Raw genomic sequence first — 23,969 nt, 5'->3', positions numbered from 1 at the left:
ATAGAGAAATGTACATAGATGTTAGTACTTTAACATAAGAAGAAGAAGAAGAGTTTGGATTTGATATCCCGCTTTATCACTACCCGAAGGAGTCTCAAAGCGGCTAACACTCTCCTTTCCCTTCCTCCCCCACAACAAACACTCTGTGAGGTGAGTGGGGCTGAGAGACTTCAAAGAAGTGTGGCTAGCCCAAGGTCACCCAGCAGCTGCATGTGGAGGAGCAGAGACGCGAACCCGGTTCCCCAGATTACGAGTCCACCGCTCTTAACCACTACACCACGCTGGCTCTCATAAGTAGAGTTCTGCGGGGTCAGGACAAGAACCTACCTAGTCTAACAACCTCCTTCCCACAGTGGCCAAATAAATGCCTCTGGGAAGCCCAGAGCAGGACATGAGGACAATGGTCCATTCCCTGGGCTGATAGGACTATGCTTTTGGTTTGCCAAATACAGTGCACATTTCAGCATCAAATTACACCTCCAGGACATTTTTCTTTGGCCAGCGCAAACTCACATTGTGAGAGCAAGACACATTATCCCAAAGGTTCAATCGCAACATTTGGGCTCAAGCGGCTACTAGCTTGGCACCGTCTTAGGCAGCTATCTGATAACAAATCCCCTAGGTACATGGCAAGATACTTTAGAACTCCAGGTGCTGGAGACAAACTGGGAATGGCTGTAGCATTTGCGCTCTGCTTGTGAGAATCCCAAAGTATATGGCTGGGGGGTCTGCAGCCCTCTAGATGGTGATAAGAGTTAGACTCCAACTCCCATCAGCCCCAAACAGAATGGTCAGTGGTGATGGGAGTTATAGTCCAGCAACATCTGCAGGGCCTTGAGTTCTCTACTTTAGGCTCAGACATAGAATTAATCCAGGGCATCTGGGACAGAAATGGCAGCTGCTATGGAGGTAATTTTAATGAAATGCCAGCTGCCCACTGATTGCTAAAAGCAGCTCTTCCACTGCCAGGAATAAGTTCCCTCGCCACGCCCTGAACCCTGTCAAAATCTCCACCCGCTAATAGAGTGGCAAAATGTGGGGCCATTTTAGCTCAGGCCTATTCCGTGTTTTGTTATGTACAACAGATGCTCCAAATTCTCGCCTATTGAATCAGGGGCTAAGGCTAAGAATCTTGTCAGATACAGAAGGCTGCAGTGTATTCTTGTAGCTAGTTCAGGGATAAGGTTATGTTTTGACAAGTACTTGTCTAAAACATATTAACCGTTCATGCTACTTCCATTCTTGCTACAGCCTTGATTAGTAAGTGGAGAAAACGACATGCCATGCTGCCCTCTGGTGGCGTATAAATATTGCAGCAGCAAATAATTTTGTATCTTAGATTTTATAAATTGGCACACATTGTGTGCTCTTTGTTATCGGTTTTAACCACAGAAGGTTGTAGTAAATGTTTTCTAGCCCAAATCTTCCATTTCAACATGCCAAATCTGGAAACTTCAGGTTACAAACAAAATTATAGAAACATTTTATAAAAATAATAATAAAAAATTAATGAGTCCACAAGCACCCAAAACAATAGATTGAAGTAAATATTGCACAGATAAGTGACTACTTGTGATTAAAGTAATTGCTTCAGGCTGATGGCGCTGAATGATCAAAATATCCTTGTTTGCTAATATTAAAGTAGGCCCATTTAAAGAAGGCTGTGATTCAACACACTTACCTGACTACGCTCTACTGAATGCAGTGGGACTTCAGTGCCAGCAAAGATGCACAGGGTTGCTCTCTATAATCACAATTTGACACAGGTGCACCAGTTTAAAACTCACTGCTCTGGTCCAAACCAACAGGGTGGAAGGGGAAAATATATTAGTGCTGTTCTGTGAACTCTTGCCCAAGCACTACCCAGAATACTTCTCCTACTGCTGCATGATATTGGGGTGGGGGGTTGTGATACAGTTTGAGAAACATGCCAGAAAAGAAAAGCTGTAGAATACAAGCTCAAATGGACTACGAAAAGGTTTTGAATAAGGAGCTTGTGAAAAGCCTTCTCTAGATCCAGGGTCACTTTTCTCATGTGGCACACCTCTGCTAGGGAAAGAAAAAGATAGCCCTTCTGTACATAGTGTTTTCCGCTACCTTTGCACCGAAGTTATCGCTTGCAATGAAGTTAAATATGCCCAAGACCATGTGGACTAGAGGAAGCAATTGCACATATTAAGGGTAGGGAACCCATGGCCCTCCAGATGTTGACAGACTCCAAATCCCATCAGCCCCAGCCAGTTTGGCCAATGGTCAAGTTGGAACTGTACTGCAGCAACATCTGAAAGTCCTCCACCCGCTGTATTAAGTGCCTGCAAAAACAACAAAAAGAGAGATTTCCTCTATAAACACCCCAGCATTGATAATCAGTATCAGAGGTAGGCTGGACATGGTTTCGTGAGTGAGTGGATAAGTCCTGGGGTGGGAGCGAATATGAGGATAGAAGGAAACCATTCACAATAATCCATATTAAGTAAGTCGTTTATTGATTCCAACAACATTAGTAGATTGGATATTAAACAGTACTTTTAAACATTCTCTTAACCAAAAATATAACAAATATTTACAATCACTCGGTAAAAATACAAAAAAAGCATACAGAGGCACTGTCTTTCTAAAAGACATAAGTGTAAGAGGTATCAAAAAATAGAAGACAAACATTGCTTGTTACAGAATACTTTACAATCACTGACTTGTGCAGTTTTACAATTGCTATCAGAATACCATTACAACTGTGCAGTTTTTGCCCATATGCTCACATATGCAAAAAGTCATTAATACCAAGCTAAACTGCATTCCATGTATATATATATATAAAATTAAAAGACAAGACAATGACAAAAAAGAGAGGTGAACCAGAGCCAAATTTGTTTCCTACTCGATTTTTAAACTGTTGGCATTTAAAAAGCTTTCGTCAACAAGGGATCACCCCTATTTTCCCGATCAGCTTTGAAGGCAAGTAATATCCTTTTTAAAATTATATTTAATTAATGCCAATTATATGGGACTTATAACTGTGCTGTTGCTGATAAGTGAATGGCTGAATGGGCCAGGTTTCTTTTTGTCCTGGTTTTACCTCCTCAGAGAAGCTAATAAAGAGGAGCAGCTCACCTCTTACTTCAAATCACAGTAGGATCAGGCCCTAAAAAGTGATTTCAAAAGCCTAAGTAAACAGCACCTCTACTAGTGTCTGTGCAAAGTCCTCTCATCTTTAGCATAGAAAGAATGACTCTTCAGGTGAGAACACAATGTTTTAGTTTACCTTAGGTTGACACTGTGTCTCAGGGTAGGCAGAGTGCATATAAACACATGGGCACCTTCAAAATTACAAAATTGGAAAACATCAGTACATCTAGTACACTTTTTCTACCCCAATATTATGCACATTTCCACAATGCAGTTCATCAACATTATAAGCCCAGCATCAAATAGCACTCAACGGGCAAGCTTAAAATGATGTACAGTTCACTGGTCTACTTACACGTGAGGAGGACTTTCCCCCTCCTTCTTACCCATGTCACAACATGGAGGCAAAAGTTGATATTGGTTCCATGTTTCAGATTTCCAAACTTTCCTGCTTTAAAGGACATATCCTGTTTGGTTTGAGACACGTTTCCTCACAATATATTGTAAAAATAATAATAATAAAGGTTATGTGCAGAGAAGAGGCAGCCATTTCAAACACATGATCTTAGAAATTATATAGCAAGGGACAAAAGCACAGAACATGCCAACAATGTACTCATAAACATTAAGAATTAAAGTCATGTAAACAGCATAGAATAGGATTAAGAAAAGTTTTCATGTGAACTGGTTAAAAAAAGGTGATTCTGTCTCTTTGTATCCACCCATTTTGGCTTTTGTATCCACCCATTTTGGCTAGTGTCCCTGATCAATGTGACCAGCTGATTAAAAGGGGGGTGGGAAGCAAACAAACAAATGAAGATCAGAGCAAGGACAGACTGAGGCAATTCACACTGTGCAAATCGGAAGCAGTCAAAAGAGTTCATTTACCCAGAGCATATTTACACTATATGGGCTCTATAGGACAACATGATTAACAAGATGTGCAGTGGCATGAACACCAATGTACTTTTTTAAAAAAAGGGTATTACTGATGCTGTAGATATGGAAAAACCAAATTTAAGAGGGTGATTGTTATCAAATGGCTGGTTCGATGATCTTCAGACAAGGTGAGCAGACCTTGAGATTTGTCAATAATGTAAATGAAAGGAGTATCAGGATTATCAAATGGAGAAGGATTACCCTCAAGCGAGAAGGCCTTAATCCTTTAGTTTTGTTCCGGCAAGCTAAAACAGTATTTAAGGATACTGAGAAATTATATTATTGGCCCCAAAACATCAGTATTCCCTATTACGTTTGCAGTTATGTTAGGACTTATGCACCACTTGATACTTAAGATGAAAACTGAAGCTAAGGCTTGAGGTTTGCAAACTTTTTAATGGCAAGTATAGTTGCATCCTTAGCACTTTATGCATGTTATGCAGAGCTAGAGGCATTGAGGTTCTTGACTGCAGTCAGCTGGCTGAACAGGAAACCAGAAGAGTTAAACAGAATAGCAGCTTGCTCATTCTAGGGGGTGAAACTCGCCGTAAAAACTTCACCGTGGGTTGGATCCAGACTAAGTTAATCATGCCTAAGGGGACTTAAGCAGGCTTGGGGAAAGCTATGGTCCTCCCAAGGTCACTAGAATGCAACTCCTATGGCCACAAGCCATGATGACTGAGGTTGGTGGGAACTGCAGTTCATTATCAGGAGAGCTATAAGGCTCCCCACCGCAGGACTAAAGAATGACTTAATCTGGATCCAGCGCCGTTATCTAGCTGCGCAGGTGCTTATTCCCCGCCTCTGCTATGGCACTCATGGATTGTGGCCTATGTACACTTTCCACCAAGACTATATCTTAAACAAGTCTCACTCAACAGATGATGTTGCAATAATGTGGAATTCCTAGTGGGGTTTGTGCTAGAAAATGTCACTGTGGGTTGGTCTGTGCCTGCGTCAACATGGCCGTATATGCAGAAATCACGGCTGCCAACTTGAGTCAGGTTTTGATATTATTTCATTAAGGCCCATACAAGTTGATCGCTCCCATTAAGGCCCTGGAGGCAAAGAAAAGAGAGCAGACTGATTGCGCAGCTACTTTTCTCAGATACTTAAGGCTAGAGTATTAACATGTGATTATCCAACTAAATGATGAATCAGAGAGCCTCTCCATCTCCTTCTATTATTTTCTGGTTTGTAATTCCATGTTACAAGGCATCAACGGAATACCTCAGCGGGCTGCCAGAAATGGTATACGCTTGTCCAAACACCCTCCGGTTCACTAGCACTGCCCTAAGTCAATATGGATCATGCATATAGAAGGCTTAGGGAGTTACATTTTGTTTTTTGGTACATGTGTTTGGATTCTGCATCTGCCACAGACTCAAAAGAAAACGTGAAAGCTCAGTACAACTTGAACAGTAAAAAAATAAGTTACTCTGAGGCACCTTTAAAATTGACAAACATCTTCCTTCTAGCTTAGATTGTAAACATTTAAGGTACTAGGATTTACAGGTAAACCTGAAATATACATCCATTTATAATGTTTGACTGGGTAATTGCTAGAGGAAGAAAATAAATGCAGGGAACTCCAGTTCTTCTCCATGTACTCTGGTTGGCTAAGTAAAGCAAAGCTGCAACCTCAGCTTAGCCTAACTGTAAACAGTGACTTACTTTGTTCCTTAGCTTGTGTGTGTGTTCTATATATGCATGTACTTAGATAGATATATATATCTTTCTACACACACACATGCAGACTATATTTAATACGGCCAGATGTCCGCATGTTTTGGAGGATGGTGCTTTGATAACAATTCCAAAGATTTGGTCGCAAACAACCCTGCCCCTCCCCTAACTTGGGTCATCAGAGCACCTCCAAAGCACAACAATAGAACTACTTTCAGGGTCCGTAAAAGGATGGGATGATGTGCCTGCAGTTGCCCTGGGTTTCAGAAGTGCTTCAAAGTCACTGAGCATCTTTGTAACCCTGCACCAAAGCCTTGGACAAGGGGAAGGGCTTGATCCTGCAGTCACAGTAGGTTTCTGAGACACTTGAGAGAGAGTTAAAGAGTCTGGCTGCTTCCAAGTGCCTCCATATCCCAGAGCAACTGAAGGCACGAGTCCCCAGCTGTTTCTCATTCTAAACTAACCACAAATGTGCTTAGTATTGGAGATTAGTGAGCAGTATTTATGGACTCCCATGGATGGTAATAAATTACAGGCTACACTTTACAGGTTCACTCTAAGAGTGGGTTATCTCGTTTGTAAAGACCCTATACCTCAAGTATTCAAAATGGTTTGGGGGGGTGAGGATGTAGAATATGGAATAATCTGGACGCTGAAACATACTAAATTTAGTCCATCCACAAAGACAGAAAGATAAGCATACAGTAGTCTGTAGTGCAAATATTCAAAGTTATTGATGGCCACACATTTTGTGATGAGTTTTCGTTCCTGAAGACTGAAATTCTAAACACCTTCCCTCTTTTGTGTTTTTCTCTAAGACATTGTGGTTGCAAGGAAGCTGACAGTTCAAGCGCAGATCTTAACCGGAGGCAAGCCTCACTGGGGTTTAGCCTCAAAGTCGTTTCCAGATATGAAGGCTCAGCCAGGATCATATGAGTTCAGTCTAGTGGCGAGTGTGTCACAGCAGCTACAGAGCAAGTAACTGCATCCAGGGGGGGAAATGCTTCCAGGTAAATCTGAGGCCTGAGAATCAAGCACAGCATTGTGCATATATAGCTTTGTTTTTTTAAAGAGAAGAACAAAAACCCAACGTTCCGTTCCAATTTCCAAGGTTCTCCTTCTAAGTTTTGAACACCTCAAGCTGAGCATCACTTGATGGGCACTTCTCCAGTGCAAACTGGATGCAGCTCAAAAGTTCAGGACCTGGCAGCTTCTTCCATTTGTTGGCAAAGGAACTTGCACTGGACGGGTTCACAGGAGATTGCGCTGTAAATATAACGTAACACACACAGCATGATTCCATTTGACGGAAGGGCAAGAAATGGAATGCGGGAAAGAACAGAACTGCAGGTACTTCCTTGTTCATTTGATAGCTGAAAGGACGGCGGTCACATGTACTTCACCGGTTTTAAAATACAGGACCAACAGATGGCAGTGTTCCACTACACTATGCACGTTAAAGCACACTCAATACACACGTCAGGGCTTGGCATTTTACAAGAGAGGTTTATGTGGCAATGTGTGTAAACCTCTAGCTGCACTCATGACATCCAGTTCCTCAGAAATCCACGGTGTTTTGCTAGCATAAAACATGTCATTAACACCAAGATAATTTGTTACCTTATTTTCTTTGTAAAAGCATTCACATTAGCCAACCAGAGCATTCTAATACACATATAAACAAACAAACAAACCAAAGCCTTATTATAAACTCCAAATTAATAAATTACTCTTCAGATTGCTGCAGATGTATCCTTGGTTTCTCTGAAGTGTTGCAGTTCCGTAAGCACGTAAAATAACATTCTTCAATTAAGAGCCGTAATGGTCACAAAGAAAATATCTGAGCAAAGTCTACTAAAAGCGTCTACAGATTTCCTGCAGAAGAATGTTTCCAAGTTGGCCCCACTTCGTTAAAAGGGAGGTCCTTCTGGATTCTGCTTTCTGCAATTCAGGGTCAGTATTCCTTAGAAATTGTTGTCTGTCTCTCTCAAGATATAAATAGTTTTCTTAGGCTGTGAAGCTGATTGCAGTGAAGCAAAAGAAGTTCAAAATTAGGATCCAGATTAGGTCCGTCATATTATTCAGAAGACAAGCAAATGCAACATTTGAAGTCAATAGCAGCAAGCTGTCAGCTACAGCTAACAATATTGTACAATTCCTTCTTCCAATGTTACTGTGACTTGGGGCAATTTTCACAGGAAGCGCAAAGGCTAGACTGCTGAAACTTGTTCATCTTCTGTGAAGCAAGAGAAACACAGTAAACCATCTGTTCCATAAACATGCAACACATTTACTCAATACACTAACCACACCCACTCTGAACGTGAAAGCTGCTCCCCACCGGGTTTCCCCGACTCAAAATCAAATGAGTGGCATGCATTTTCAAAGCATTCAAAATCCTCCCTTGCAGCCATCCTTAATGCTTTTGATCATGTGGACAAAAATGAAAAGAAACATGCTGTCAGCTTAAGCAAAATATTACATGTCCTTTCTGTCATGCAGTGATTTCTTTTTCTTTTTCTAAAAGGATTTGGGAAGCTGCGTATGCTAGACCTATGGAAACATCACAGCTTATCGGCCTTCTTCCCCCCAGTAGCTTCCTTTACTATATACTCTTCAGATAAGCTACAAGGCACACATGCTACTGCTTGAGCACACACACAAAACTCTTCTTTGTGTGTGTGCTCAAGCAACAGAATGTGTGCATGGGATGCTTTCAATCATAATACAAATTCAAAAGACGTCTGGAGACTGGGCACTTCATATGGGGGAAACAATGACCAATATGGGGAGTTTCAACATAAAGTTAAAAATCCCATTGTGTATGCCCAAGTCATGGGTACATCTAACATAGGTATTTTGATCTCAGCCATAGTTTGGAAGGAGTCAGTTGACTGGGACTCATTTAATGAGGCACTGCATGGTGCAGTGATGACTGGATCCAAATTTCCCATCAGTCACTGATGCACTCTGAGCCTCACCTGGCTCACCTGGATGGGGAAAGAACTATACGGGCGGGATAAAATTAAAATACAAAAATAAAATAATGGATTATTTTGAATTTGAAGCCAGGGAATGCATCCTAATGTGCTATTTTTAGAGCGCTTTAGTATCTGAGAGATTAGGAACATGATCCTACATTGCTATGTACAGTGCTGCCCCGCAAGACGAACGCCTCGCAAGACGAAAAACCCGCTAGACGAAAGGGTTTTCCGTTTTGGAGGCGCTTCGCAAAACGAATTTCCCTATGGGCTTGCTTCGCAAGAAGAAAGCCCATAGGGAAATCTCTGGGGACCTCTTTTAAATGCTGGCGGTGGGGAGCAAAGCCTTTCCCCCCCCCCTCCGGCCTTCAGAAGAGGTCCAGGAAGGCCGGCGGGGGCCGAAAGGCTTTGCTCCCCACCGCCAGCATTTTAAAAGCAGTCCGGGATCGCAGGGAAGCGCTTCCCGCTATCCCGGACGGCTTTTGAAGGCAGACGGGGGGGAGCAAAGACTTTTGCCCCCCGCCCGCCTTCAGAAGAGGTCCTGGACCTCTTCTGAAGGCGGGCGGGGGGCAAAGGTCTTTGTCCCCCCTGCCTGCCTTCCCGGTGGTTTTTAAATCGCCCCGGGACAGCGGAGAATTCCTCCGCTGTCCCGGGGCAATTTTAAAATGCTGGCGGGCGGCAGCGCTGCCGCCCGCCAGCATTTTAAGATCGCCCGGGACAGCGGAGAAGTCTCTGCTGTCCCGGGAAGGCAGACGGGAGGGGGGGAAGCAAAGACTTTCGCCCCCCACCGGCCTTCAGAAGAGGTCGGGGGACAGACTGTCCCCGGACCTGGTCTGAAGGCGGTTTCCATAGGAACGCACTGATTGATTTTCAATGCATTCCTATGGGAAACCGTGCTTCGCAAGACGAAAAACTCGCAAGACGAAAAGACTTGCGGAACGAATTAATTTCGTCTTGCGAGGCACCACTGTATATACACATACATTTCCTTCCTTTCACCCACCATCATTCCCCTTCTTTTGAAACACAGCACTGTGTGTATAGCACAACTAAGAGCTTTCTCAAGTCAAGGGAGCATGTCAGACCAAATTTGTGCCAAATTTCTAATTTTGTAAAAGCACACTCAAAGAGGAATTTCAATTCATGCATTCAATTAAAAATGGGGGAGGGGGTTGTGCCAAACAACCAAGAGTGGTGGACAACAGAAAGTGGACAACAAATGGAATAAATTGCAAAATCAAAGTTGCTTGTTTTCATTAGGTAAAGTGGGGGGGGAGGGGAAGCAAGCAAAACCTTCACTTTAGACCCCTTTTAAATCTTCATGATTTGGGGAATTAAGCCCTTTAGGAGATGATTGTTGAGGTGTAAAAAGGTTGGGAAAGGGGTCAAGTGCAAAGTACCAGTGTGGTCCAATTAGTGGGTCCCTCTGGGCTCGATTGTGCCCACTAAGCAATTTCGTGAGGCTTGCAACTCTTGCTTGTAAATAATTGAAACTACAATTTAAAGTCTCAGCTGTTTTCAGTCTGATAGCATCCCCTTCAAAAACGTAAGGGTGGAAACTAATGGCCATTTAATGTGCAGCCACGGCTTTAAACTGCACTTTGTTGCAGCTTCAGCTGCCTGGGCAGCCAGTAATATCTTGATTCTGGATATCTGGGACACTGAGCCTTATAGCCCCACAGAGCTGTACAGGAGGAAATGCCCAGCTTACTACATGACAGGAGCTTACAGATGGCCACCATGTGGCAGGGGCCCATCTGTTTCCCCCCCAACCAAGACAGAAGTTGCCTGTATGCACTAGCAGTTTTGTAGACCTAGTTTGGTTTATTTCATTCTGAAACATCTTTCTGTTACATACAAAAAAAATATATTATGGGCTCTTTGGGAGAGTTTCATCTGCCTTTCAGGGACAAGAACTGTGGACCACTCTGTGCACCTGGCTTTATACTTGCATTTGTTGGACACATGCTGGTTAATCATGAACACAGTGATTAATGTGCTGGATTTTTTAAAGGGTCGTTCATTTCACAGTATGCACTTGTAAAGCGTGTGCAATTGATTTAGAAGCGGAGGGGGGAAATCACTGAAGCACACTCAAGGTGATCCTGGTGAGGTCAGACAATTCGTGCATTGGCCACACTTACAAATCACACACCAATTTACTAAATAGCTGTCAAATTAGATCTTCAACATACCATCCTCTTCACTATTTGCGTCAGTCATATCTGCTAGCTTAGGATGGGACGGCTGTCGGCCATGCAACTGAGGCATCTTCTTTGGAAAACAAGCCACTGGTTCGCTACTCAGAGGAGTGGAGGAGAGCCTAGAGAGCTTGCTATGCAGCATCTTTGACCTCTGCACCGCCACACTATAGTCTGGAGGTTTTAGGTGTGGGTGGTGAGGTGATCCTTCCTTTAAGTCCGCTAAGGAAATCCCCATATATCCTGGCGGGGTGGGCGGTGGCTCCCTATACCTATTGTCTTCCTTAGGTGAGGTGACACAGTACACTGGCACAAGAAATAAGCAATGGAAATGTTAATGGAGAAAACAAATGAGAAGGGGAAAAGCATTTCTTTAAAAAAAAACAGTGAAATGTTACAATGGCTAAACTGAAAATTGATAACAAAAAAAGTAAATGAAAGAATTGCTTGTTATAAAAGGCCACTGGCAGGATTTTAAACATTACGTACTGAAAAAGTCACAGTATAGAGAGGCAAGATTCCTAGATTCAAGCAGCTGAAGCGGTCCTTAAAGGCTCCCTGATCTCAACGGTTGGCAAACAGGCAGACAGCAATAGGCACTGTTATAAACCTGCACTTCAATTAATAAATTTTATCTTGTAGCCTCCACAAACTCAAGTGCGAAAATCAAATATCCCTAAAATGAGGTGGAGGGGGCGGGGAATAGCTGCATTTTGAAAACAGAAAGAAAATAGAAAAAACCAAGTCCAAAGAATTTTAGCAGGACCAGCAAAGCATTCATATACAGTGATATGTGAAAATAGAGGTTTTGATAAGATGTTTGCACGAAATAAATCTGTTTAGTTGCTTCTGGAAGTTATCTCTAACAGCCATGTGATTAATTTGCCTTCTTTGACCATAGCCATGCCGTATACAATGTCCCCAGCTTTCCAAATCTACTTTGCTAGAACATTTTTTGACAGCAGTTGGACCAACTCTCTAGCTAAAACATGTAAAATTTATTTGGAAGACTCTCACGTTCCTGATTTTTTCCCCCAGCTATATCCTTGGAAATGTTCCTCTAAAATAATGGCAAGGTGCCATCCACCAAACCCTTTGCATTGGGGCTAGTCTTTAAAAATGTCCTAACCCATGGGTAGGCAAACTAAGGCCCAGGAGCCGGAGCCGGCCCAATCGCCTTCTCAATCCGGCCCCTGGGTGGTGTGGGAATCAGCATGTTTTCACATGAGTAGAATGTGCCCTTTTATTGAAAATGCATCTCTGGGTTATTTGTGGGGAAGAGTAATTTGTTCTTTCTTCTTCTTCTTCAAAATATAGTCCAGCCCCCCACAAGGTTTGGGGGACAGTGGACCGGCCACCTGCTGAAAATTTTTGCTGACCCCTGCGTGACCTTACACCTATGCTATTCATGAGCTCTGGTGCCATTCTTAATTCTATTTATATTAGGTGGAATAATTTATTTCAGTTGTGAAAATCTGGTTTGGAGACAATGGGCAGTATCCAACAAGCTTCTTCTATCGGTACTAGGATTTTTCCTTATGCAACAAAACTTACCCTCTCTAATACTCCCACATCCTCCCCAAATCCGCTCTGGAGAGAAAAACCCAGAACAGATTTAGAGGGGAGAGGAAAGTGGGGAGGGAGGGAGATCTGTTACAAAAGCAAAATTCCTTGTGCTGATGGAACAAGTTAGTTGGATACTGCCCAATCCTCTTTCAAAAAGGTTTATATTACACTCCTAGCAATTAAGATCAGAGTATAACCTCTTTATTTAGGCATCACATTCCTAAATGCATTCTTTGTAATAATAGGATCCATTAACAGGGCTGCTATATTGGCTTCAGGAAACAAAGGTTGCCTTGGTTCTTGGCCCAATAGTTGTTGGTGTAGAAGTATACAAGTGTTCTAAATACACATAATTATTCACTTATAAAAATGTAACTAATTATGAACTGTGCAGAATATTTAAAAATGCAGATCTTTTAGTAAAGAACCAAAAAAACCCCAAACCCCAATCTTTTGACACCTGAAATTCATGGTCCACTACTGAATTAGACAGGGTATTTATTTTATTTATTTTTTGTAATCCTAGGCTAGTATTACAACAATCTGAAATCTGCGGTATCTCGGTTTTCGAATGTCTCAGAAGTTGAATGTTTCAGAAGCCGAATGCCAAAAACCTGGAAGGAAATGCTTCCGTTTTCGAATGCGTCTCGGAAGTTGAACGGCTTCCGCTGAGGTGTTCCCCCCCCCCCGCCAATTTTCTCCATTGCAATTGCAGCCAGCCCTTGGTACCTCAGTTTTCAAACATTTCGGAAGTTGAACTGTCTTCCGGAACGGATTATGTTCAGAAACTGAGGTACCACTGTACTAGACAAAGCACTTTACACACACACACACACACACACACACAACTTATCTGTAATACAAATATCTTGACATTTCCAAACCTGAGAAGTTACTTCACTGTTCCTATGTGAGTGAAATTTCTTGATCAGTAACTTTCAAAACCTTTTATATTCCGGCTCCAACAGATACGGTATATAAGAGAATCCTACAGCATTAATTTCAATTACTGTATAGGTATATGTCATACTGTCAGCATTTTTGGCAATAAATGTAATTAAAATACCTACAATTCACCTTGACACTTGCCTTTACTAGAATTATTTAAGTTTAGTTTGTGAAGCTTTTGTCTCTTGCCTTAAGACTACCTCATTCTCATCTTCAAATATGACTTTTCGTAATCCTAAAGTAGGTAACCAAGGTAGTCTAAGCCAGACAAATGGTGTTAATACTGGAATGCCAATGTTATCCAAATAAGTTACTTATTATTATTATTAAATGGTTAGCTTACTACTCTTCATCAACAGATTGGTACAGAGCTATAGTCCTACCACTTGCTAGTGTGAAACCTTGAAGTAGTGGCAATGTAAGCACTGAAAAGGAACAAAAAAGGGCAGCTGAAGTCATGCATTTCCAGTCTCATCTGACACTTCTAAACTATGCCAAATTTCAACATTAAGTTTATTTTCAGTGCCAAGGAACACAACTTGCAACAGGTTTTTTTCTTTTTCTAAGTTTCTATTCCAAAACAGCTGGCTTCTATAAATCAAGTGCAATAGTGAAAACTAGATTATATACTGATAAACTAATATCATTTACAGACAATTGTTGTGATGCCCTTTTAGTTGCTAACAAATAAATGGCAAAATCAAACAAGGAGAGGCTTTGGGGATATCCGTTGATAAAAAATAAAAATGGTCTAAGCTGAATAGCTCAGTTGGTAGAGCATGAGACTCTTAATCTTAGGGTTGTGAGTTGGAGCCTCATGTTGGGCAAGAAATTCCTGTATTGCAGGGGGTTGGACTAGATGATCCCCAGGATCCCTTCCAGCCCTATAATTCTGTGATTCTGCGGTGTTTGCATGTCAGGGTCTGTGGAAAAGCAGGTCTGTGGAAAAGCAGACAGCTGGCAAAATGCTAAGACTGCTCAAGGTGGCAAGAACAGACAGGAACAATGAGAGGACGTTCCTCAGAGTAGAGAATGCTGAGCTTACATAGCCTGGGTGTGTAACCCCTGCCCCACCCAAACATTCATTCGGCAATGTTGGTTTTGCCTTAGAGCTAGGCAGAGGATGAAACGTAATGCAAGCCCAAATTTTGGGGGGTGATCTGAGGAGACGCAATTACCTTCTGATGAAAAAGCTATGCCCTTAGGAAAAGGTTTATTAATTAGATTTCACTGGCATATAACTTCCTGACAATTCCTCTTTGCAAAACTGCTTATTCCTGCTTTGATCTTGTTAGTTTTCCTTTAATTCTGAACTGTGGAAATCCTGTTTACACTGGCACTAATAAGAATGTGAATTAAAACTGTAATGGCGTGGGGCAAAAGGACAAAATGGGCCAGCTACTAGAGAGGTGGTTCTCAATTTGAAAATTGTGAATTCCCTTTCTTTGGTCTACAGACGTGCCATTTTCTTTCCTTCTCCTCTTTCAGCTTGCGCCATGTCACAAACCTTTCACAGATAGTCTCATTCCCTTTGTTTCCAATGTTCAGAGGTGAGTGTGGAGCCCTATGTAAGCCAAAATAGGTCGATGCACACACAAGAGGAAGGTGCTGGCACAGGGGTCAGCAAACTTTTTCAGCAGGGGGCCGTTCCACTGTCCCTCAGACCTTGTGTGGGGCTGGACTATATTTTTGGGGTGGGGGGGGGGGGAGAACGAATTCCTATGCCCCACAAATAACCCAGAGATGCATTGTAAATAAAAGCACACATTCTACTCATGTAAAAACACACTGATTCCTGGAGCGTCCGCAGGCCAAATTTAGAAGGCGATTGGGCCAGATCTAGCCCCTGGGCCTTAGTTTGCCTAACCATGTGCTAGCAGCCATATGGGAACCTCAAGTCCTGCAGAAATGTGTGTGTGGATGGATAGACGGACAGACAGATACAAAGAAAACAAGGCCACATAATGTTGACTCTTTTGGGGGGGTGGATAAGAAACTGACTGGGTGGAAAAATGAAATTATGAATCCCAAAAGAATGCACAGCTGGTTGGCATACTGAACAGCAACACTCCGCACAGTTGTAATATTTTGCAGCGGCTCCCCCTTGTTGACATTAATTCCATTTTGATTTATCAAAATGGCTAAAAGCTGCTAGTGACATGATTTTAATTGTTCCTACAGTGAAATACGCTTCAAATGCAGTTTGAGGAAAAGGAAACTGTGTTCAAAGACTTGGATCCCCCTACTGGGGGAAAGGGGGAGGTAATTTTCACAATTCCACCTGTTCAGGGATTTTTTAAATGACAGATGTTTTAATATATTTTTAATCTTTTATTGGAAGCTGCCCAGAGTGGTTGGGGAAGCCCAGCCAAATGGGCAGGGTAGAAATAAATTATTATTATTATTATTATTATTATTATTATTATTATTATTATTATTATTATTATTATTATTATTCACCAGTGCCCTAAGATAATATACTCCAAGTGATTAGGATACCCTTTGGAGGTGTCACTGGGAGCTGTATAGGGAAAGAGGAATTGGCAAAAATTTCCTTCCTTCCACCAGTAGAAGCCTCTGTTGGATTGGAGTCCCTCACATTAACAGAAGAGCAACCAAGGGTCCAAGCCAGGATGCCCCCACTTTATCCCCAAATATCACAAACAGCTGATCAGTGCACAGTGGTTGCACAAAAGTAAAAACTGCAACAATACCCTCAAACCCACTACAACAACTTCCCTTGCAGGGCTTTCAAATATTATTTAAAAAACAGTCAGCTAAGGATTCCAAAAAGCATATTCCAGACATGCAGCCAACACCACGCCAAAATAGCCAATGTCATAAAACACAACTTTCTTCCCGTATGGTCCTGTATTTCATACCTGACTGAGGACATTAGTAGGAAGGTACTGGTAGCTGTACGTGAATGTGCACTGCTACCAGCAGCTGAGCATGTAAGGCAATCTATTGGGTGGAAGAGGATGCATCTCTCAACCTCTTTCACAAGATGCCTGGAGCGGACACTGATGTGGGTGTGAGATATGAAGTAACATGGTACAGCTGAGGATGAGTTAAAGGGAGGAAAGAGGCATAGGGCAAGTATAGCATCTAGGAGCAGAGATCACTGCACATTGGAAAGGGCAGGCAAGAGAGAGAAGTCCCCTGAGAAAATGTATCCATATCCTTTTCTTCAATGCTGGAAGCAGCTTTCATATCTAAGACAATGTGGGATATATATATTTTTCAATAAAAGAATCACCACGATTTATGTATTCCCTTAACTGGTTTACAATCTGTGTACAATTACCGTATTTTTCGCCCCATAGGGCGCACCTAGTTTTTTTTTTTGGGGGGGGGGGGTAAAGAGAAAAAAAATCCCAGCCCCCAGAACAGGTTGCTATCCGCAAGCCGTGGGAGAGCTGCACGTCTTCGCGCAGCTCTTCCACAGCTAGCGGAGAGCTGCCCGAAGCCCAAAGCCTGGGGCGTGCTGAGCCTGAGGCGTGCTGAGGGTGCGAAGTCGCGCAGCTCTCCCATGGCTTGCGGAAAGCTTCCTGAAGCCTGGAGAGCGAGAGGGGTCGGTGTGCACCGACCCCTCTCGCTCTCCAGGCTTCAGGAGAGCCGCAGCGCCAGCCCCACAAGGTCGGGGGACAGTGGGGAGGCAGAACGCCGCCATCCCGCTGTCTCCCGATATGGTTTGAAGGCTGATGGCGGGGAGACGCGTGCTTCTCCCCGCCGCCAGCCCCGCTAGCTCCGGGGACAGCGGGGAGGCGCAGCGCGTCTTCCCGCTGTCCCCAGACCTGGTCTGCAGGCGGGCAGCGGGGAGGAGAGCGCTTCTCCCTGCTGCCGGCCCCACAAGCTCCTGGGGGGGGGGAATATTTTTTTTTCTTTATCCCCCCCCCCAAAAAAACTTGGTGCATCCTATGGGCCGGTGCGTCCTTTAGGGCTAAAAATACGGTATTTTCTTTCTGCCTTAAGGGAAAGTGGAGCAGGTAGGCAGGGCTCAATAGCTGGAAAAAGTATCGCAACTTGGACAATTTCTGAACCAACTTGGTCATCTCCCGTGTAATGCATGAGAGGGCTCAAGAAAGGAAAGCCCAAATTCTTAGTGGAAAACTGCAAAAAGAAATCTCAGAAAGGTTTTTTTGGAAAAGGTCACAGGGACAATTTCCTCTGCTTGTTGCATAAGCCTGCTCCCTTCCCTGTAAGGCATTAAATAGTTTGCTGTTCTGTTACTTTAAATTCCACCCCTGCTCCCAAGGAGGTCTGGAAACACTTTGGGCCGTGGATTTATTTGATTGAAAACATGTGTACAAACTGGATTTTAACATGCAATCTGCTGATGTCATTTCTTAACAGCTTAATAACATAATACAGTGCAGCTGTGGGAGCTTCCACAGCCTTTGGGCGGCTTACCTATGAGGCCTCTCTCGGTACTGGAAGTGACAGTTTTGTATGTTGTATCGCCACCTGCTTTGGAGTCCAAAACTTCAGCTTGCTCTACTGCTAAGCTGTCAAGTCCTCGCCGCTTCACTGTCCCACAGTTTGCTTCATATGCGTCTGACAGAGAACTCGATGAAGCCCAGCTCTGCCGGGATTGGTCAAAGTCCATGCCCGTTTTGGATTGCCTGCTGCTGTTTGAGTGGGCGTGGGGCTGCAAGTGAATCTCTTCAGGGCAGCTGCTTGATGGTTCTACTTCAGCAATGGCCCTTTCTAAGTGAGCGTGGCGGTAAGAGTTTAAGAGGTCCCAGCCTTTCTGGTTCTGGATATTTTGGAAGTTATCATGAGAACTACTGGAGCAGGAGGTCCAGCTCCCACGACCACTATCTGCTGCTTCTATTGTGATGTGTTCGTGGGAAATCTCCTCCGTGCTCATGGAAGATGGGACAGGCAGGCCTCGGATCACGGGAGGTCTGGACAGTGGCCAACTGAAATCGAAGACCACAGCATTATAAAGGCAGCATGCAAGCAATTCAATGGCGACAAACGGCGACAACATCCAGGGTTGAAGACAGTCTGTAAAATGCTTGCTCACCTCTTTGCATCTGAGCACGTTGAGCAGAACTCTTGGAAATTTTCAAGGTATGAAATTAAGTTTAGAGTCCAGTTGGTTCAAAATATGACTGCTTTTGCCTTAACCATTGGTTGTGTCTATACAGTTGTACCTTGGATCTCAAATGCCTTGGCTCCTGAATGATCAAAACCTGGAAGTGAGTGTTCCGGTTTTTGAACTATTTCGGAAGCCAAATGTCCAACGTGGCTTTCAAGACAATCAGAAGCCGTGCCTTGGTTTTCAAATGGTTCCGGGAGTCAAACCTACTCTCGGAACACATTCTGTTTGAGAACCAAGATACTACTGTACTGAAGACTTACTTATGTCTTCTTATATCTAATACAATGCTATGGTAGGGTTATCCAATGTGGTGCCTTACAAATATTGTTGGACTCCCAACTCCCAACAGCCCCAGCCAATATAGGTACTGGGCAAGGATGATGGGAACTATAGTCTAATAACATTTGTAGGGCACCACATTGTCTACAACTGCATTACAATGTCTTTCCATTAGCCAACAGGCTCTGCCAACCGCAAATGTTGATTTCTATGGGTGGTAGTCAACTAATTGAAATTAACGTACCTAAGTTAGTCATGATCATTACTATTAGTGTGTCTACTATGAGGAAGGTTAGTTAAATACAACCCTATGATCTCCCTTCTTTCTTTTCTTCAAGACAAGCATCAGGCCATTACACATCTAAATGCTACAATTTTACCTGCTTGTAGGAAATGATAATTTCAACATCTTATATTTTCAATCTTTATGCAATTTCTTTTAACCTATGCTGACGTGGCAAATCATGTACTGAGCACCAAGTGCTATTGCATTTCAAGAAACATTTATTAAATGAATCAGTGATTAACTGAATATTGATTAGTGAACATTAATTGAATCTACATGGGAAGATTTTATTTTTTTTACAAAAGAAATACATGTTGGTAAAAGTTCTACAGACCCTGGAGGCCTTCGTTATAATTGGTATTGTCCAGCCTTCCACTGGCAGAATCCATCTTCTCTTCTGAGAGCGGCAACCAGGTTTCTGACCATTATGCCTTAGGCATAAGCCTGGAAGCACATTTCCCACTTGCTTAGCAGAGCTGTTAAAGCACTGTCACGAAACACCATGGTCACGCTGTACATTTGAACACGAACGCATTTTAAATGGCAAATCTTTTCAGGGCTTTCCAGGATAACATCTTTGAACATTCAGTGCCTGGTGCTATACCAGAGGCAATTTATTTAAATCCTGCAGCTTTAATGCATTTTCTAGGATGTACATTAATACACCAATTTAAAGGCCTACCAATATAGGGAAAATCATAGCCTGTTTAAAATTCTAACTTGAGATTTCCCGAGCAGGGAGCATACTTTGCTCTTTCTAAAAGTGGTTTTCAGCAGGCTAATAGCACCTGTAAGCATGATTACAGCATAGGCAGTAAATGGCTTGAACAGAAAATCCTTTCGCTACTCTCTCACGTGTCAATCACTTCTTACCCAGGGCAAGGCTGGCTGTATTCAGAGGACGGATGAGGGTGCTCCTTCCTTTCAACTGCTCCTACTGAATCCACAACTACGACAGCCTGAGCCAGACATCTTTCATCCTGAAGGGCTGCAGACATGGAGTCAGCAGAGCAGTTGCTCACAATGCTGGACCGTGAAGAGATCTCGCTGTGGCTGGAATCTGAAAAATTCTCCGATTTTGCAGATGGTATCAGGGCATAGCCTAAGGAGGACAGAGGAAGAAAGGATTCAACTTTTTTAAAGAGTTCAGACAGCTAATCTATGACACTGCTATGGTATTTTAAAGACAAGGATGCTTTCTACCACTTCTCTCTTCTCCCTTGTATGGCTTTTTAATTGTTCATTTTACGTTACTGAGCTTCCTTTTCATTCAAAAGAAGAGAATAAAAAATCAACTGTAGAGTGGAGCAACGCTTCACTAATTACCTTGGACCTTTGTCACAAGGATACAATTTGCATGCTTTCCTTCAAATGGCTATAATATACAATGAAAACAGAGCAACAGAAACAACACATGGGATTTGCAGATAAGGTTTCTTTGAAAGCTAAGCATAAACCAGAATGTATTTTGTACAGTTAAGTTTTTACCTCTCTCTTCAGTACATTGTATTTTATTTTATGGCTAGTAGCTGGTGCAAATAAAGATTCTTCTGATTCTGAAGCTATACATAGGAAAAGTAATTTGCCGGTCAATAGCGATCAAGAACCTACAACGATTTCACCCAAGATACACCCGCAAACAGTTTAAAGTAATTTTATGTTCATTTGCACTAACATTTCCCACTGCCATTAATGAAATCTAAGCTGTTCATAAATCTAGATTGAAATAGGCTATAGATACTGTGTTGACAGTTTGGCTTTAATTTACTTCAGTTAGGTTACGTAGGAAAAGTATTCATTAGAATGACAGTTCCGATTTTTGTTCTACCTGCTGTTTTGAAAAAAAATTGATACAGGTAACTAACAGAATTGTGAAGTTGGAAGGTGCACCAAAGGGCCATGGAATGCAGGAAGGACAGCTAAAGCACCCCTGACAGATGGCCATCCAACCTCTGATTAAAAACTTCCAATGAAGGAGAGTCCACCACCTTCTAAGGGAGCCTATTCTACCATCAAACAGCTCTTACTACCAGAAAGCTCTTTCTGATGTTTAGTCAGACTCTCCTTCCTTGCAACTTGAACCCATCAGTTGAGGTTGTCCCCTCCAGAGCAGCAGAAAACAAGCTGGCCCCATCTTCCATGTGACAGGTATTTGAAAGTGGCCATCATATGGTACAGCTTGATTTCTCTCTCCAGCTGCTTAACATGTGAGATTTCAACTTTACACACTTGAAGGCCAGCTGGTTGAAATCACACAAATTATAAGCATGGAAGGCAGAGAGCTTAAAAGCTCTCTTTGCGCAGGGTTTTCCCAGTGTGGAAAGAACTGCTTTTCTAGGACTGCAGTTGAGAGTAAGCTGGCTAGGATCACTAAAACCTCATTCACCGCAGGCAACTGTGGCAAATCCTTAGCTTCAAGTAGAATTTTTCTACCAATATTCTTGCTAAGCCTTACTGGGCTGCACTGTCCAGTCCCGTATGTTCAGTTTAATGAGCATTACATTTCAAATGGATTTTTTAAAAATAAGATTCAGATTTAACGTAATACGAGATAACACGAGCTTCAGTACAAAGATGTCTGCAAATGTAACATAAAGGCTGGCAACATTAACCCTGCCACGTGGGAATCCCTTGCAGATGACCACAGTGCCTGGAGACAAGCTGTCAAGAATTCACAGCTGTGACCAGAGGAGAAATGACCAATGGGAGGAGCGTAGAGAGAAAAAACACCATGGTGGAGCTGCCCCAGCTGCAGCAAAACATGTCTTTTCTGCATCTGTCTCTATAGCCACAGCAGGAGCTACAACTGTCCAACAACTTGACCTCAACCCCAAAGGTGCAGTCCTCCACTGTCTCCTGAGACAGATGGATGCCAGCAAAACAAAAACCGATACACATTTCATGCTTGTGAACTTCCTAGGCTGTGTAATATCATGCTGATGTTCAACTCTTACTGAAACCGTAAGCCCTGGTCCACAACTTAAGCGCTATGGCACTCAGTAAGTATATCAAAAATAGTGACAAGTCAAAACACTGCAGAAAAGAACTTTAAGGGCATCTATCTATCTATCACATTTCGTTTGCTTCAGCTAATTGTTAGTAAGTACTGGCAGTTCTGAAAATGCCTCCATTAAGTAAACCAGGAGACTTCCAGAGTGAAGCTGTAGAATCTGATGGGCCAATCAGACATGCAATTTTCCATTTGTCAACAAAAAAAAAAGCAAGCAAACTTGTCTGCAGGCGACTCTAGACAAAACCACCATCACTTATTCAATGGTTCAGAACACATGGTAACATGGTTTCTCACTGCTCCCAATCCTTGACAGGTCTTTTCTTTTTTTTAAGTATGTTCCTGCAATGCCTTAGCACTTTTCATGTTTCTATTTTTCTCCCTTATCTTCATCGGATATGGGCTTTTAAAGTAATTTACTGGTAAAAAGAAAGTAGGAAATTGGTCTCAATACATTGCTTATGATCCAGGAAAAATAAACGCCGAGCTTCTCTTGCTGTAGCTGGTCATATATAGAACACCCAAATTTAAAAACTAGCTTGCTGTTTTGCTTATTTGAAAGGGAAATTCCCAGAATAATATGTATGTTATCTGTGCCCTTTTTAAATTGGGGGAAGAGAGTTTGAGTAACAGTTTGGGAGTCCATTATAAGCTGCTACTAAGAGAAAGAAACAGTCCTTGTGTATGTGCATATAGGCTATGCATATGCCTCTGTGATACATGGCCAAGATTTATTAATGCATTTATTTTAAAAGGAGACACTCTTTGAACTGCTTCCCATGAAAAAAAACTGTGTTTACCTCTATGAATTTATACAAAACACATGGAAATAATCCCAATTAATAAGCAAGCTGGCATTTTGGGATATAAAATCCAGAAACTTTGAGGTATGCACAAATTTATAAATATTTTCATTAGCGGGAAGTAACCATGTGTGATATTTTATGAGATGATAGATCTAATAGCTTAAATGTAAACAGATACATTTTGCCTAAAAATAACAATTCAAAATGCATCTACTCACAACATGTTAGGGAAAATCTGTGAAACATTTTAAGTATATAGTAAAAGCAGAAACCTCTTTATCATGAAAGCAGTTGGGAAGTTAAGTTAAAACCTTTGATTACATAAAACACTCATACCTGTATTATTATTTTTAAAGTAAAATGAAACTGTAAATCCCAAAAGGGTACAAATTACACATAACTGAATAGTAGTGCACACTGATGTGATATGAATGATAATTGTAGATTGTGGCTACACAGTTCAAAGGCTATCCCTACAAGAGGACAAATACTGAGAACTGTTGTATATTTCAAACAGGCTGAGGTCTCTCCAAAAGAAAAATGAAAAAGGTACATACAAGCTTATGCACACTTTCTTGAAATAAGTGCCATGGTCCTTATGTATAGGTCAAGCTACAAGGGCTGATTCCTATATGCAAATCATGTGTGAAGCAATTACTCCACTACGGTTCTGTTTATCTCATCCACACCACTATATGAACTGTATGAATAGTAGGAAGTGCACACAGAGCTGCTTCACACAATTTGCTTGACATGTATGTAACTGCATATCATGCAGCAGCCCAACTGGAAATCGCATGTCGCCATGTATGTGGCAGGGGTCTAGAAAGCAAGATAATAAAGCATATTTTAAAAAGTATTTTTCTCCAGAAAGCATGACCCAATAGTCACTCACTGTATTCACATTCCTCTGTACAAAGCCTGCAGAACAAGGCTTAATCCACTATTAAGCTGAAATACAAGTCTATTTCTAGTCATTTCTCAACCATCACCAACAGAAGAGGTTGGGTGGTCTTCTATGAAGCTCCTAA

The 23,969-nt window shown here is 42.2% G+C and overlaps 1 protein-coding gene across 10 annotated transcripts in view; it reads right to left on the bottom strand.

The window, feature by feature from the left end:
* Positions 1–2,465: 2,465 nt before the first annotated feature.
* Positions 2,466–23,969, bottom strand: part of RAPGEF6 (Rap guanine nucleotide exchange factor 6) — a 139,858-nt gene continuing 118,354 nt past the window's right edge. For 6 of the 10 annotated variants that reach the window (XM_083728343.1, XM_083728345.1, XM_083728346.1 and 3 more), the window contains 4 exons: positions 19,996–20,224; positions 17,861–18,372; positions 10,928–11,239; positions 2,466–7,987 (listed from right to left, as the gene is read on the bottom strand). In XM_083728343.1, coding sequence (XP_083584469.1) covers positions 7,962–7,987; positions 10,928–11,239; positions 17,861–18,372; positions 19,996–20,224 — 1,079 coding nt within the window. In that variant the 3' untranslated portion in view covers positions 2,466–7,961. Of the gene's footprint in view, positions 8,895–9,697; positions 11,240–17,860; positions 18,373–19,995; positions 20,225–23,969 lie in introns of all 10 variants that reach the window. The other 4 variants (XM_083728348.1, XM_083728349.1, XM_083728350.1 and 1 more) reach the window with 2 other exon arrangements.

Source organism: Podarcis gaigeae (assembly GCF_964106915.1).
Source record: "Podarcis gaigeae genome assembly, chromosome: 2".
NCBI classification, from domain to species: domain Eukaryota; kingdom Metazoa; phylum Chordata; class Lepidosauria; order Squamata; family Lacertidae; genus Podarcis; species Podarcis gaigeae.
The sequence above is the reverse complement of the archived record's forward strand: the minus strand, read 5'-3'. Positions and strand labels throughout refer to the sequence as shown.